The sequence below is a fragment of the Adelges cooleyi genome, unplaced genomic scaffold (assembly GCF_023614345.1).
Source record: "Adelges cooleyi isolate 19-005CV unplaced genomic scaffold, UGA_ACOO_1.1 ACOO_flye_CR_arks_rails_tigmint_CR_PRNA_30, whole genome shotgun sequence".
In the NCBI taxonomy this organism is placed as follows: domain Eukaryota; kingdom Metazoa; phylum Arthropoda; class Insecta; order Hemiptera; family Adelgidae; genus Adelges; species Adelges cooleyi.
In genome coordinates this window covers 15,337,490-15,356,001 of record NW_026095971.1, presented here as the reverse complement: position 1 = coordinate 15,356,001, position 18,512 = coordinate 15,337,490, and the positions used below count along the sequence as shown (strand labels likewise).

The 18,512-nt window shown below is 29.5% G+C and overlaps 1 protein-coding gene across 4 annotated transcripts in view; it reads left to right on the top strand.

Annotated features, from left to right (window-relative positions):
• Positions 1–18,512, top strand: part of LOC126838263 (potassium voltage-gated channel subfamily H member 2) — a 77,839-nt gene that overhangs the window by 34,287 nt on the left and 25,040 nt on the right. For 3 of the 4 annotated variants that reach the window (XM_050572556.1, XM_050572558.1, XM_050572555.1), the window contains exons 3-9: positions 6,533–6,676; positions 7,191–7,368; positions 7,494–7,632; positions 10,843–10,960; positions 11,105–11,176; positions 13,402–13,538; positions 15,552–15,632. In XM_050572556.1, coding sequence (XP_050428513.1) covers positions 6,533–6,676; positions 7,191–7,368; positions 7,494–7,632; positions 10,843–10,960; positions 11,105–11,176; positions 13,402–13,538; positions 15,552–15,632 — 869 coding nt within the window. The remainder of the gene's footprint in view (positions 1–6,532; positions 6,677–7,190; positions 7,369–7,493; positions 7,633–10,842; positions 10,961–11,104; positions 11,177–13,401; positions 13,539–15,551; positions 15,633–18,512) is intronic. The other variant, XM_050572557.1, reaches the window with a different exon arrangement.

The window sequence follows — 18,512 nt, the reverse complement described above, 5'->3', positions numbered from 1 at the left end:
TTAACTATAATTTGTTAACGCTATATTTTATAACTAACCATTTTTTATGAACGGCTTTTTTTTTTGTAATGTGATTCCAATAAAAGTAGAACGCACCATATCGTCTGCACTCTGGAGTGGTCCGAAATCTGACTACTCCACAAAGCAAGAAAATTCCCTTATAGATTCTTCAATATTAAAATATCTATTACTCTAATAAAATAATTAAATTAAAAATTTTTTTTTTAAAATCTAATAATATTTTTAACTAGATATTAGCATGCTTCATCAATCGTTTTTAGAATTATTTGTTTTGTTCTTAATATATCTTTGCAGTTAAATAAATGTTTATGCTATGTACTATCTAGACGTAAAAAAAAAACAAAAAAGAAATAAATTGTTCGGGGAAAAAAGCTATATAAATAATAATTTATTATAGATCAATTAGCCAAAAAAAGTCTTCGAAATACCACAAAAACCTCTATCCATTGTTAATGTCGTAAATGAAAGTAACGCCGATTTACAACTTATTTACTTAAACATAATTTTAAAATAATATACGTATTTACCGTCCTTTCGATACTATTCTTATAAAAAATGTCTACTATAGATACTGTTTTCAAGAATTAATTCTCCAATGTTTTCTGTGTTGAATAGTTATAGTTATATTATCTGTTCACTTTTTTTGAATATCAGTTTCTACTGTATTTGGAAGTTACCAAACTAAGTTTATTGTTAGGGCAATTTTTGTCGACCATAAATCAAGAGCCACACAAACTGCATTACAACAGTAAATTATGTATAAATAACACTAGTAAGTGGTATTATGAAAAAAAAAATCAAGATAATAAATTAACTGTAATAATTGTATGTTTACTATCTACAGTTTCGCACTGAGGATCGAATAATATAGTGATTTTATCATTTTCAGTGATAAAATTCTCAAAAAACCTATGACCCCTTGATCAGTGCTCAGTTCCCTACTATGCCCGAACACCACTGTGTTGGCTTTTTAAGAATCAGGAATGCTACATATTTAGTTTATAAAAAAACTTGTAAATGATATTCAACGATGAAACTAGTTGTCTATTGCATCCTCAGTGCAAATACACACTATCATGCATTATTATTTAATAATGTAAAATTTGGGAGTAGACGGACTTTAAGTATGTTGTTATGAAACCCCAAAATATTTAGTATTAGTTAGAGTAGTACATAAGTTATATTGATATTTCGCAATTGTAACGACAGAGCAACATATATCGTGTGTAGACGCGGTCGGCCTAAAGGAATGTCTATTATTTGTTTTTTCGACAGTCTTTTGACAACCCTTACAGTGTATATGCAACTATAAAAAAATATATATATATACCTTACTTGGCCTAAAATGGATCTTCGGGAGGGTACTCTGATTTCCTTAGAAGACAACAAGTAGTGTGTGACCTTAAAAGTTACAAAATGGAGCTAATTCGTATGCGCCCAACTAAAAATGTCTAAAAACCAAAGTTTATATACAAATATTAATTTTTATAATTGGTCCATGATACAAAAGTCTAACCATGAAATAATCTAAAAGACAAAAATATCGAAACACAAACACAATAATCTCTAATATGTATTTATAGTCTAAATAGCAATGTCTTGGTGTATAATAGCAAAAAAGATTATGAAAAAAACTTAAATTTTAACTACCCTTTTTATCAGAAACATTTATTTATTTTATTACCTCGCCAGAAAATAACGTTCTATGTACGTAACAATAATAAAACAGGACGTTAAATCTAAATGTGGTCTATATTGGCCACCGTGTTTGCACAAATTGATCACAGATTTATTTGTTTGTTCGACTGCGACGGTGTTGTGTTACTCGTAAATAATGAAAATATGGAATTTATCTAGTACAAAAGGCTAAGACTTTTGACTCAAAGTGCATGCTTCTTGACCGGCCTGACGTGATGGGTAGTCCGAGTTGACAGAGAGGTTTCGTGATTGTCAATGCAAAAATAGCACATCGAAAAAACCAATCGTCCCAGTTGGCGTCAAGCCAAACATTTTTTGTGTTGGGGAGAGGTAAAAAACCGCCTTCGTTCGTACGACACTATATTTTCGAACAACAAAGATCGAATTTTTTTTAATAATAATAATGACAAAACAATTATAATAACAACGCTTTTGTTACGCAAGACAGTGTAAGTAAAAAATTTTTTGAGTTCTATTTTTCCTACGGTAAACATGACTTTCTCCCTTATACATGTAGTATAGAAGTTTTTATTTAATTTTTTATATCAAACATTAGTCTTACAGGACTGTCTTCAATTTGTCAGTATGATTTATTTCAACAAGTTAAAAGGTTTTCGTCATTAATGTTTCATTTTTACTATCAATTTAACCTTAGTGTTTTAGTCATCCTGCATTTAAGCGATATTATGTGACATTTTTTTGAGGCTCTAAATAAATCTGCTTCTTGACTACTTCTAATACTATACTCTTTGAAGTGAAGCTTAAAAACTGCAAACATATCCTTCATCGTAGAGGCAGGATTTTTGATACTTATAGTTTAAAGTTGGATAGAAGGATCACTCCTACGAAAATATTTTAATGTTAAAACTTGAAATTGCTATATGTTTTTTAGAAGGTTTCTGGTTTTTTTTTTTATAGGATGAGTTGAGTTTTACAAATTGTGGTATTCTAATGTTAGCTTACATTAATAGGATACGATTAATGAAATGGGTCCAGCAAATAGAAGTTGTTAGATAACAAACAAATTATCACTATTATAATTTAAACCAATATTTAGGTTCTATTGTGTTAGTTTGGTGTCGATTTACTAAATGCGAATCTGTAATTTAATGTTAAATGAAATGTTTTTCGATAAATAGTATGTCTCGTATGAGACAAAAAATACTAAGCTTTGTTCAAGAGTTGGATACAACCAAAATATATAATCGTAGGTTACAAAAACTCTAGCGACCGACAGCCTTTCAGTATTGCAACTTAAAATGTTTTTTTCTTAATTTACCACCACTCCCGTTTCTACATCCCTTAATCGTATTGCCCCACATAAAACTCGAATACAAAATCAACCCTGCACCCTCTAGCCGACCAATTTGCATGTAATGTCGAGTTATCGATTTGCTCTTTTGGCGCCACCGTCCGACATTTTGTGGATTTTTTGTTATTTTTATTACCTACCCACATAAAAACTCGAGACGTTCGCTGACCTAAAATTGGTGTTTACGGTTAGGGCGCTCATTTGATCAAAGGAAACTAATTGAACGGTTCCTTATGAAGATAGCCTCGATGAAAACGACAATTTGCAACCTGGTGGAAAACCAGGTGCATCGCGTTTCTAATTTTGAAAATGTGACTTGTGCGTCCGGAAATCCGGCTGGTCTAAATTTCATACTTTGCTTGATCGCATTCCATCGAGATAATTGATCTCGTTTTATTTCATGTGAGCGAACGGAAAAAATATTACCGACTTTCCGGAAGCCAACCGCGACTGTGGTTTCCTGGCGCGAAGAAACACAATTTATGGCGATCGTTTATTGAAACTTTGCTTTAATACGAAGGTATTAAAACAAGCCCAAACCCTTTTTAATTTTCAAACAAATATCAAAATTACGTATAGATATACGAATGACGAAAAATGTAATAAAAACATTTACTTCATTGAAAAGCCTTTCATTTAGCAACGTCCAAATTTCAACCTAAAAAATGTTCAATAATGATAATAATAATTATACTATTAACATTTAATATTAATGTTAGTTGTTTAATTTAGTGTTAAATTAAATGTTTTTGCTTAGTTTATGAGATTCACTTGTGCGTTCTACAGTTGTAATGTGTCAAGTTTTAAAACGTCGACGTTTCACCACACCAAGTTTGTTTTTAATAATTTCTTATGCGCAAGAGGAAAATTGTGAACACAATAAGCGTTAGTGCCGGCGATGGGTTTGTCTTAAAACATAAGACTCTGAGCCAATTCACAACAATACGATGCAAATCGATTTGTTAATTAAAAAGTTGAGCTTTTCAATTTATTGTTAGGATACGAATGAGGTTTTGACGATGTATTTTCTTTTGTCTGTGCACGAACATGCACACACGCACACAATTTATTTATGAATATGAAAAATGCAAAAATTGTATATACAATAAATTAGTTAAAGAAGTTATTCAAAGGCGAGAAATTAATTTTTACTTAACAAACTAATAAAACCAAATTATTAAGAATTGTTTTTATTTTAGCTTTAAATCATAAAGTTACATACAATAATTGAATATGCAATTCAACATATTTTAAATGTGCTTGGTTCCGAGACTCGGAAATACAGTACAATACTCTTTTGGAGAGAGCACGATTGCGGTTTGTGTGACAAGAAAGTTGAATTTGATTTACATTTCCCCTTTAAATTTATATAAAACAAGATTTATTAGTATTTTTTTTTAATCTGAACTTGTTACATTAAAAAAAATTATATTAATTGTTTCCAGAATAGAAGTAATTTTTAATAGCAAAATAAAAGGATTTAATAATTCTAAAAGGTATACTTTACCTTAACTTTACTGAAAAACGTTGAAATCAATGGCGTGTTAAGCGTGATTTTGTGGGTAACATAATACTCTGAGAATTGGAAATTGTTGTATATAGGTGAGTGGGTATTGAAGGGTAGGCAAGTGTTCCAAGTAATACGCTAGATAGTGGCTATCAATGACCACTGGTTGGAAGTAAGTGTGTGTTAATTAATTTGTACTTTACAGGCATCCATCTACATATGTATAATCTAATGACGAAATAAATGTTTTTGATTGCTAAAACTGGGGATAAAAATACTAAAAATGCGGGAGACCAGCCACGGCATGTAAAACAAGCTAATCATTTGCCGTTTAGTAAACGGGTAATTAGGGTAAAACCGTTACCCACCACTTTATGCTCCAATAAAACTAATATCTTATTTGTTTGTTTATAAAAATGACGTCAGCATTTTATGTATTTACTATTATTTAAACAAATACTATACACATCAATAAAATTGCGAATGCGAAATTTAAACTTATTTCTGTTAGTTTTATTTTACTTTTAAAGAGAATACAAAAATAAAAAGTAATAAAACACAAAGACATTTCAACATATTCATATGAATAAAAGTCTAGAATGTTACATCTGGAAAATTGTATTTTTTGTTTATTCATTTACATGTCGTTGATAATTTTCATAATTCTTTTTATGATGCATCTGCTTTTTTTTTTGTTTTAGGCATTTGCGTTTTTTTTGGAGGTCTTTAATAGTAAGCAAACTGTTTTTTAGGACTTATGTAAAAAACCGTGTAAACACGTTGTGGCTATTACACATTTTTGAAATATTGCAATTTAATGTAATAAATATTTATTTAGTTTCAATTTTATGTACAAATTCAATAATATATTAAAAACGTAAATGGTCTTCTTTATTAGGTTTTTAATTTTGTATTTGGAAGTAGTTTTATCAATCATTTTAATGAAATAATTGCATTTCCTTGGTTACTTTTTATTAATGATATCTATTTACGATTTTGTTCTGCTGGAAAAAATAAATTATTATTATATTAATATAAGCAATGTTAAAGTTGCACGACAAGTTTAATTTCTATTACATATTACTTTAAAAAAAACCTGACAATATAGTGTAATTTAATGTAACTAAATACAGTGTAACTAAATAAATGTAACTAAATATAGTGTAATTTCGATTAAAAAATTGTCTTTTAGTTAACTGCGTTATTTGGGTCTTACCGGCTTATGAATTTATAGATTTACTAAGAAGCTGATGCTTATTGCTGGGCTACGGTACATTCTGATAACGTTCGTGGTCTAGTTTTTTTTCAGGTCAACAATAATAATATTAGGTATAGAAATATAGCAGCCCATAATTGAGTAAATACAATTATTATTTTATTGTTTTCTAAATATGGTCGAGCGCGCAAAGTACATATTATTGCCTATTATTAAACGTAAATTCATAGTCAATAGTGTTGAAAAATAAAAAAAGATTTGCTATTATATTTTTTTATTAAAAACTGGATTTCTTTTGGGCCCAATGGCGATCGGTAATGAATTTACGACGGTCAATAATCGAGACGCTGATTGGATTTATAGCCGCCGGTTGCAATTGCAAAGATATTTAATTCGTAGCTTACGTGTGTCGTGTGCCAACAAAACTAAATAAACAGAGTAGTTACCATTAACAGTATTGCGTTAAAAAAGAGGATTTTTTTTTGTCATTTTTGCTTGCGGTCGCGCACTTTTGTCGAAAGGTCGCCCGTCTGAGATTTATTTGCTAGTGACCTTTACGGTCGGTGCCAAGACAATTATACAAAATAATTGTATTGGCCGAATCCTCCATTTCTAGGAATATTACAGTATAGCTAATAATATAATGTCAATCGTTATTGTCTATAATAAAACGCACACTATACGAAAATGGCGAACCACTTAAACCGAGTACCGGTGTAATGTATTTATATATGTATATGTATAATTAATTTGATGTGTCTACCGTTTTTGTACTTAGGTTCCAAGTTCCTGTGCAGTGAGGTCATCGCCCCGGTGAAGAGCGAAGTAGATGACATATGCCTTTACATAATCAACTTTGAAGACCTAACGGCGCCACAATCGCCGGTCGACCAGCCAGACCCGACATCCAGACTGAGTAAATGTAATACAATTATTATACAATTTATTTAACTTACATATTATATTATCAAACTGTGTTGTTTTGTGTATTTACTATGTTGTATGTGCGTAGTGTCTTAGATAAATTACCCACCCTACTTTTTTTTTTTAATTACCGCACATAGGCTAAGTTAGGCAACCTCTGTGGTTCCAGGGTTACACCAGACCTTGAAGAGAGTATTAAAGGCGTTTAAATGCATTTTACAAATTTATGTATTCAACATCATTTTAAGGGTAAAAAATATGTATTTTGAAAAAACCAACATTTTGAAAAAAAGTTAATATTTAGTTAGGTTACTGCACTTACCCTATACTTTTATATTTTGATTTTATTGCAGAATAAACCCTTACATACCCTATTTTCTTATTTTACTATAAAAAAAATTAAAAATAAATTCTTTTCCATTTTATTCTTGATTACTATTTTAGTACAGACGTTAGAGAACATTTAACATGGTAGTATTTTGTCGTTTGGTTGTTTATCAATCGATATACAGTCGATAGGGCAAGACAGTCGTTCCGGCAGTCGCTGCGGATGAGCTCATTCCGAGGCCGAAACACAAGACAAACTGGTCGACTTACACCGTTGCCCCACGATGATGAGTATGACGAAGAGAGCAGCACAACCGCCGGTGAACTGAAAACACCCTCGTCGCCCAAAGCGGATTCATTAAGGCGAGTTTTTGTTGTACCTACTCCAATTTCCCACACCGAATCCCTAATAAATATAGGGGTATTACGTCATCTTATCGTATAACTTTATTTCCAAGTTGGTCACTGTAAACACATGTTGTTTACAGTTTGAAGACGGCAGCAGCCGAAAGTGTGATCACGTCCACGACTTCTGCTCGAATCGAGGACGAGGTCGCCGCTGCAGCAGCCAGCTCTTCCGCCAGTTCACATGTACCTGGTAACTTGTACATACCATCCGAACACCAAGTACGTTAACTTTTAACCTATTTTATTAAATTCTAAAATTTGTCTGAATTCCTTTTGAGGAGTGTAGCAATAATAATAGTTAATGTATAGTTCTTAAGTTACTCACTTAGGGTCAAGCAATAGTTGTAAACAAATGGGGAAAAATGTTAACCCAATTATTTTTATATAAATAAACAGAAAAATATTGTATTTTATGTCTATGATATTATGTTAATACAGAAGAAATACTTTCTACTAGAAGTAATTTCCAACAAAAACAAAGAGTTGTTGATAATGATTTATGTTTACGATTATAGTGAATCTTTCATATTTTATTAAATTTGTCCTATTTGTATACAATTAACCCACTTAACGCTATAACGCTTAACGTCTATTATAAAATTAAATTATTTTTCATTTTTCATTTGATTTGTGTAATAACACTATAATTTATTATTTATGAATATTAGGCAAAACTTCTTAACATGTTTTATCTAAGGAATAAAAAGTATTACTAAAAAACAAGTACTGGCTCTTAAAAAGCGTTAAAAAAAATGTAATAAAAAAAAATCGTATAATGTAAAGAACATAAGGAAAATATAAAATATAAGTAAATAATATTGATAGGAATTCTTATTATTATATATTTTTTATCGCGACAACAAGGAAGAAAGGAGGGGGTGGCAATATTAATTTAACTATTATTGATCGCTAAGTTGATGCTAAATAAAGACCAATTAAAAGAAAAATGTACTATTTTTTTTGTATTGGCTTTCTCCTGTGTAATATAAAAAGTAATGTCTTTCAATTTAACGTCTACTATATTATAGATAGCCAAGTTAGAAAAATGCTGTTTATATAGGTGAGGCTAGTGATTGGTACTCTTAAAACTTGAACTGACAAAAATGTTAAAATATACTGAAACTAATTAAAACAAAGTGGTTTCGGTTTGAAGGGATTAAGATACCGTTTATAAAATACATGTAGACTATTTTTGAGTAAGTACACCATTGACATTTATTTCTGATTAATTTTATCCAAAATATACTTCTGTGGAAATATTGTAAACTCTGTGAACAGCTAAACGTTTCTCATTGCGATACGACTTCTAAATATAATTTATTTTCGGTTGGAGCCGTCCTTAGCTCGAGAGAAGTAAGATTGTTAATGGATTTATAATAAACCCCTATTTTGAACTACTTTAACAGATTAATGTAAAAAACAAGTGCCTTATCAGTTATCGATATAACGTAATGAGACTTTCAAAATCCGCGAAAAAAAAATGTGTGTATTTTTGCCACAATATTCGATTTTATTTTCCAAACCTTTGAAAATAAATTATTTGTTTGGTTTGGTTTATTTTTATCTGCTGTGGCATGCCGGTGGTTTTTTTAGTGTTTATGCTAATGCTTGCAATCATTTCCAACTGTTTTTTATACGAGTTGTGAGGCAATTGCAATATAAAGCTGGAAAAGCTATTTAGTGGGGACGCCAAAACCCGGTGAGGCTGTTATCCGGTCTCTTCTTATACGATATCCCTGAAAAAATCCACGTAGGTGTTACACGTATAACAGGTTAGGTACACATTGTATTCATTTGAATTTGTTTTTATCCGACACAAATAATATACAGTCGTAAAAACGTAGGATATGATTTAAAAATATAGTTGGACTATAAAAATATGTTTTATCATCAAAAATATTATCATAGCCAATAGAAATACAGAATGAATTATGGAAAAATACGTGTTTATGAAACATCAAAATTATTTTAAGGTTTACTTTTCGCTCTGTTAATTTTTGAGTTATTTATTTAATGTATCAATGACAGCATATAATTAAAAGCTTCTAAATATTGCTATTGAATTTAAACAATATCGTTATTATATTAATACATTTTATTATAAAAACGATATAAACTTATATATTACTAACATATTATTTTTTTTAGATCTTTATAGCACTATAATCATTCTTATATTTTATCCATGCATGCGCAAAGGGTTCTTTAATACTCTGGCCTATAAAAACTTAATATTTTAAAGACTGTTGAAGAAGTGGTCACCCTTTTAAAATTAACTCGAATAAATAATATACCTTGCACAATATTCCAGTATTAAAATTAAAAATAATAGGTGTGTTTAAGCCGACATTTAAAGGGCTTTTGAGATTATTGTTCTTTTTGAAATATTAATATTAATAAATATACATTATTTTTTTTTTTTTGGTAGCGTCAGTTTTTTTTAGCAAGACGGACATAATTACATAAACACCCCAACACAATGCTAATGTTAGACTTGGCTCAGTTTCCAAGAATCATCTCCGCTCCTTAAATATAGTACGAGAAGCCGATCAGGTAGAATGCTTTCGAATAGCGGTACTAAAGTCATAAAGTGATGTAAAACTTTTTTTTTTAATTCTATCTTTACAATTAACTTGGTTCTAATAAATTGTATTGAAAAGATTTTGAGAATTTCCCGGAGATAAAAGTTTGTTTTGTTTCCTTTTTTTTCACTTTACAAACAATGGATAAAGCTGTTTTTGAGATTGCAAATAAAGTTCATCGTTGTACTAACCTTTGACACCCCGGGGGATGTAATATTCAACGTTCCCCTAGAGAGCCCTAGAGATCATATAGATTGACCCTCGAGGCAAACTCGCCTATTGTATATTGAGCAGAATAAAAACAAATATTTTTTAAACCTATTAAGTTCCCATCTTGTTTTAAGTAATAATTAAAAAATAATAACTTTGAGGATCGCGTTCTATATAGGTCACTTAGTGTCTACAATTTTGCTGTTACAACTGATTATTAAAAAATTTTAATTTCTCTAAAATTATTGTTTTTTTTTTATCAATTTAGATTATACAAATATTAACTAACTCCATGTTAAAATATGTAGGTAATTATAATATATTTTTTAGTCTTTATTTAAGAACGTATGACAAGCTTTTGATAATTTATACTATTAATGGATGTGTTGTGACTTTTTTACATATTCAAAACTGATTATTGCATAAATAGCTACTTATTAAATTTGATACTTGGATAGGGCTTGTGGGGTGGGTAGTGTTTTTACCTAGTACTCCGTCAATAACGTAAGATTGTATAGTTGAAATTATAAAAAATTACAAAGATTTTTTAATACGCTTATATATACGTATAAGTGTACTTTATATAATATATTAAGTACATGTAAACTTGAAGTAATATCGATGTGTATTTATTTAGATTTATCAATCACACAGAACACCAGAAGCTCCTTACCCTTTAAAAACACAAGATAAATCACCAGAGCGACACCAGTCGTTCGGAAGTCCCCCTGTACGGTCTAACACCGACTCTGTATGTAAGTACGTTTGTGTTTTAGAGAAACCCGTAATTTTGGTTGGGTGCGTTGTTTTTTTTTATTTAACTTGTGTTACAATTTTTCTTCTTGTGTCTATTTCGTATTCGTCTGTTTTTTTATTCTTCGCATGATTTGCCGCTATAGTGTCGTCGTACGTTGAAAAGGATCAATTTCAAAGACCAACACGTCCACATACTATCGAAAACATTACTGAAGGTATTGACTTGCAAAATACCAAATAATCTTTACCCCAATTTTATCTAAATATACTTTTTTTAAATAATATTTTTGATTCACAATAATTATTAGCATAATATGTAGTGTCGTCTACTAAATATTATTTTGTTAAATACCTTAAGGCTAAAACATATGACGGCTTGTTGTATTTGTATAACAAAAAAAATGCAATACTATTTGCGGCTATTTAAATGTATAACAAGCTTTTATTTGATAGAAATCAGTAGTGTACCTAATTCTATATAGTATATACATTTATAGTTAAGTTTTGAATTTTAGAAGTAATAGCATAGCGGACGTCTATCTAATATCTGTATCATCAGTCCACTTCTGTTTAAAGAAATACTTTTTCTGATCAATTGTACTTCAATTTTATGTAAAACGCTTTTTTCAACATTTACATATAAAAATTGTAAAATACAATAGTATATATATTTCATACAGTAGGATATACAATTATCATAATTTATTAAACTATAGGTACTTTTTAATATTAAGATAAATTTATTTTTAAAAATTACTCTGACTAATTATAATTCACAATTTATTTAATGGATGATCATGATTTATTTCGCCATTTAGTTTGTTTTAAACAATAAGTATTTTGAACTGAAGTATGCGTTTTAGCGCTTCTATTAATATAGCTGAGTTTAAAAGATTTTTCAAGATCTGTTATGTAATTTGACGTATAAAAGTTGCTTTAAAATTGTGTAATTTAAAGCTAAAAATCACAGTAATTTGATATATTTTTTTCATATTAATGTTAATATTTTAAATTGTTTGTACTACAAAAAACAATGTTTTTTAACGATACTGCTAAAAAAACGAGCTTTTTATTTAAAAAAAATAAATATATTTATATGCCCGTAAGCATGACGTAAAAGTTGCATGTTATTCGCATTTGTTGTTAAAGTTTTAAGATAAAAATATATTGGCATACAAAGTTAAGGTTTAAGTTTTCTTTTATTGGTTTATATTTATTAGTTTCAAGTCTTTTATTGTGTCACATTAAATAAATTGTTTTTTTTTAATTAGTTCATAACTTATTGCTTGCTTTCTGTTTATTCGGCTTGCTCGGAGACAATAAAATATTACATTTTTCAACGATGTTGAAGATAACAAAATAATATTATCAAAATATAGCCTAGTTACGGCTATAATTAGGCTAGTTAAGTTAGTTAAACTTAAGCCAATAGTTATGCAAATCAGTTATTACATTTACATACAATTTTAACATCGGAAATTAAAAAATCAAATTTTGTAATTTACCGATCATAATAATGCTAATATAGTATGTTACACGTAAAATTACGGTTGTTATCTGGTGAACAATAATTTTATTTTATTTTCGTTGTACAAACAATTACTACAATTTGTTATGACAATCCGATGTTACTCAATTTTTCGAACTATGCTAAGTAATTTGTATACTGTTGTAAGCATTACTCCGTGGCATGTTTCTCGAAAGTTAAATTCTATACTCCTATTGAAAACAATAATACAGAAGAAAGTAGCTAATTATTTAATTTGATAATTAAATAAATGATTTTGAATTAAATCATTTTGTTAGGGCATTGATATGCCCTAACAAAATGATTTAATTCAGTTGAAATGTAGCATACTAAAAGATAACAAAGAATTGGATTAGGTGTATATACATGTGTGTGTATTTATGCTTGTGAAATTTTTCATTTATAATACATATACAGTTAAAAACATTTTTTTGTTTAGTGAACGACGTTTGTCAAAAATTGGGAATTTTGAGCTCAATGAAATAATTTATATTATTTATTAGAGAGACTTCACTAGTGTAGAATTCGAACAAATTGATATTCTAGTTATCACCCAAATATCGGATACAATTTCATAAAAAGTACAAGTAAATAAGTTCATACGTTTTTAACACATACGGGGTGGGGTTTTATTTCTGAAAAATAAATTAAAATTGGTTGAACTACTGACTATAAAATGTATAAAAAATAATAATAAAAAAAAGTTTATCATCTTCCGAGTCATTGAGTGGTATATAGTTGGTGAATTAGTACATGCGATTTTCGCTGTCCGTGTAACAATACAAATTATTATAGCATAGTGTTTGTTGCATTATGCCCTTCGGCCTTATCGTCGCCAAACATCAATCGTCGTGCTATTATTATAACTGTCGTTTCGTGACAAACCGATTTTAATAAACGGTCGTTTTACAGCTTACAGGAGTCATTTTACCGGGAAAAGTTTTCCGGACACGTCGTCTGAAACGGACTTACAAAAATTCAACACGTCCGCGTTATGGGACCATTCGACATCACTGGGCAACCTGGCATCGGAAAGTCTCAAATACAAAGTACGTTTATACTGCACGTCACCTCGCGCGTCAAGTACGGATTTCCCGGTTGTATATATACTTATACAGTATACATAGGCGTATAATATAAGCGTGTTCGGTGTAAGGTTCAGAAGCCGTTAACCGTCCTGTAAAGTCGCCAGCACAGCAATATTCAATTTGCGTGCACGTATACGCCATAGCCAACAGCCGGCATTGGCTCTATACAGTTTTATTGCGCCAAACTCTCCGTGAAATAAAAGCCACGAAAATTAGTTTAGAAAAATGATTTACATTTAAATGTGGTATATATATATATATATACCTCCTGTACATGTTTTATCGAGTTGGCCGAAACTGAGGGTTAAGTAAAGGACTCACTGTTGTGGTTCGTAGGTGGAACGACGTTTATGGAAAGATATATTATCCGTTCCGCCGTTGTTGCCCGTAAACGTCGATGCAAATATATCCGGTAAATTTTAAGTTATGGAATATAGCTGGTGCTGTTATACATAGGTAATCCAGGTTTAAACGCTAAGCTAGAGAGCCTATATATCATACTTATATACCTATATAGCCTATATGGTAAATATAATATATTATATTATACCTAGTAACTTTAAAGTTATAAGATGAGTTTAAAAAATCCAATGAACGCCATTATACAGCGAGTCCACGGTGGAAAATACATTAGATTGCAGATATCACGTCATGCTGATTATTATAAATAAATGAGCGTACAAAAGTCAAAATGTAAACATTTTACTTGTATTTTACTTAACAATGATATCGATTCACGAACGGCCTAATGAACGGGGTTACTCTGTAATTTTGGACCGCTGCCAAAATATAATCATATAATCACCCGCCTTTCACAATCGCGATTTGAAACTTTTTTTATTATTCAGTTGTCTTCTTCGTTTCTTTCTCTTAGTCATTTCAATTTCCTCTTACCCTTGCATTTAATGTTGGACACAATGTCCAATAGGGTTTGTTTGGACTGATTCGGATATAAAAACATGTATTTCTATTCATAAGTCAAAATAAAAGTAATATATCAAGAAAGAATTTACATATATCGCCAATAAAAAAAAAAACGTATAAAATAAAATATAAAATATTGTAAAATAAAATAAAAAATAGCTATTTTATAAAAGGTTTGTATTCAAATATGATATAAACGCGAGGATGTTTTTGAGGAAACAAGGCAGAATTGTTTTCGAAAAAACCACGAAACTTTTATTGATTATTCATATTATATTATAAAATAAGAATGGGATACTATTGTTAGAATATAGAATATGTACTCTAAAGGCGTGTTACAGACTACAGTATACAACAGTACATACACCTTTTAATAACGCGATATTAAAATTCTAAATGTCACATTTTTTCATCACGTTTATCGAGTATGTTGCGTTATTTTTATAGACCTTGGTATTAATATAACGTTTCTTATAATAATAATATTAAGGGTGACTAACTACTCTATAACTATACGTATTTTGTAAGTATCAATAGGTTTTTTTTATTACCCTAATTAAAGTGTAAAACTACTAAATTAATTTAATAATTTACTAGATTTGTGATTCAAGAAGAAAGTCTAAAATTTGTTAATACCTTAGAGGATCAAGAAACAAAAAAACATAGTAATAGATTGTTAGCTAACATCTATTATTATTAATACAGGAGAAATGGTATTTTAAAGGTCATTAAATTAATATCAAGGTATTAATAAAAATATTGTATTATTTTGTATTATATGGATATTGTAAAAATGAAACTTAACAATGTCGTGCAGAATGCTCTGTATATATGTAGAAGCAATCAAAGTAACTAATTATCCATTTATTTGATATTATTTTGTTTTCTGAATTATATGATTTCTACGAGAATAAGGATAGGTCGCAGGTATAGCAATGTCTTTCGCATCATTGCAACGTGTCAAAAAGCAAATAAAAATATATATTTATAGTTTTTCGACTTACGACCGAATCAATAACTTGGAGTAACTTTGTATTTGTATTGTTTTAGTATTCCATCCAAGACAATGGGTCGGCAAAATTCTTCCAAGGCGCACTGCATACGCCGAACATGGGCGAAAAAGTGGCACAGGTAAAATATAATATATTACCCACGTATATTAACATTAAACAGAATTATTAGTATTAATATTCAGACTATAATATACTTATCGGGGTTTCCTTTTCGGTTCTTTTGTGTGATCAATACAAATAAAACAGATAAAACGAGGACACGTTATTTGTACGTTTTTATATTATCACACGACATTGTAAATATGACTTTGTTATTATTATATATTTTTACTGTCTATTGCGAATAAACTCCATTGCGATGATGCTATGTTATTATAATATTATTGTCAACCGATGGGTTTTGTGACGTCGAGCTTTTTCGAGTAAACTTTTATCGCTTTCTGCGCAAACCTGGCTATATGGGTGTCTATACAAAAACAGTTAACAGCCTCTGAATTAGATTTCTACTTATATATATACATACGTTCTTCGGTTTAATCTTTATACATAATATATTATACTACGTACATAGTAACAAATTGTTTTTTGTATTCGCGACTTTTGAAATTTTGCTCAAGTTCATAATTCTATGATAGCATTACAGTAAAAAGAACACATAAATTTAACTAGTCGTCGTTGTTAAAAAAATTAAAACTCATTTCGTGCGGTAGAATCGTTAAAAATTGAAACGTCGCCGCAAAGTTAGAAAATTAATGTATACGTTTTGGGTAAGTTTGTTGTAAATTCCGATTGCGTAGCCTTAACCCGAATGAGTTAGCTAAAATTCTTTTGTTTCGACTCTAAGACATTTAATTGACCGATCCGTGCTCGACGGAAATACATTTTAATGCATACACATAGTCATGCGTGTAATAATTATATTATTTCTACGGACACCTAATCCTTAACACGTCGTATGTTGGATTATACCTATGCTTTTGTTGGCTGTCCAACAAAGTAAATCAACGCAAAGTTTACGTGTAAAGAATAACAATTGCTCTTACACTAAAAAGTGTTTAACGTTAATAGTTTGATGATCATGACAAATCATATCTAACCGCATGCATTTGATAACTAAAAATAGAATTTATTTACAATTTTCAATTGTATTTTATTTAATTTAACAAATGTTTAAATCATAAAATTATGCGCCGTTAGAGGTATACCGCACTTTGATATTCGGACATATTAATATAAAGTAATTTTGTTGAAAAAAAAATGTTTTTCTCGCAAGTTATGATATGGTACTATTAGAAGGGAGATTGACTGAAAATTATATTAACCATGTTGAAATATTGATTTCGGCCAACAGCGTCTCGATTATTATATAATCACGCTATAAAATATAATAATGATATACATAATATACAATTATTATTGTTACTTACATAATAATACATATTATGTAATAGGCTATATTATATTGATTAATGTAAAATGACAGCAAAAATGTTTTTATTCCATTTGAAATGCTTTTACAGTACAACACAATTTTTAAATATCGTGTTTTTTAGAAATTTCCATTTGTTCATAAATCAATAATAAAAATAAAAGAGTATTTATTGCAAAAGAAAAGGTCTAAAGATTTTGTCTCTGTTTGTTGGTTTATGGCTTGATATATTTATGTCCTTCGTCGGCATAAAAAAAAAGTCATTGTCCCTTCGGCTACATTGTGGTCATCGGCTAAGTTTGCTTAATGTAATAACAATAAATTTCTCAATCGAGAAACGTATACAGAGGCGTCACCTGTCCGTTAGCCGATTCAACCGTCATTCAAGCAGCCGGCGAAAACGACTGAGGGAGCTGGTGTTTTCCGTTCAAATAAAAAAGCACTGTACCATTTGTTAGTAATTGTATCGTACGATAACTGCTAAAACTTACTGTATATAGAAGCATCTATTTTTAAATCAAACTTCATTTGAAACTAAAGATTGAATAAACAACAAACAAAAATATTGAACGCTACTCATGATTCATAATAATTGACGAGCAAAATTCAAAAAAGTAAAAATTATATTACATTTATCGATTGAATATCCAAAATTGAAATTGACAATCGAAATTGTAATTGTTTATGTTAATTATAACAACAAAGTTGAATCCAATTAAGTGCGTTATGATTGAGGGATGTATAAGTACGAACATATAGAATATATGATAATTCACATCTTAGATGTAACTAGATAAATTAATAAAATAACATTTTTGCAGAAATTAGGAAAGAATGTAAAATCGATTGGCATTAAAATCGTTACAACGGCGTTTCGTATAGGCAAATCTAGATACGCTGAAGGATATTATTGAGAATGTTTGAAAATAAATAGTTAGTAAAACCACCTGATATAATTTCTGTTCGGTATTGTTCTTCTTACCTCTTTTCTTCATTCGGGTTTTGTAAAACTTTTAAAACATATCTGCTACCGTTTACAATATTGTTCATAAGTAGCTAAATAAAAAAAAAGGTTACTTATTCTTAACCAAAATAATATCTTCCTCAAGTCATTCAGACTCGGTTACTTATTGAAAAGAGGGACTGATTGTAATTGGTTTAGCTAGTAAACTTATTATAAGAGTAATACATTTGATTGTAACCACCGTTTTTTTTTTGAATAGTTACAATTTTGTAGTTTTTATTTTTAGACCGTCATCCCAACGGACTCAATTTCAAATTATATATACTGTATTATGTTAAAACTTATATTATACTAATATTATTATATAACTTTATATTAGTATTTAGTAAATGATACCATAATACAAATTACTTTTTTAGTTTTTGTCGATGAGCTAATTTGTATGCATTTTTAAGTTTATTACGACGTTTTCAGCTTTAATAAGGGTTGTTTTCAATCGAAAGAAGTTCACCGCTTATTAAATATAACATTGTTACAACGTTTTGCATGCTGATTATTAATGAAAAATGCATTAACTAAAATATTATTATCTGAGAAAATACGCA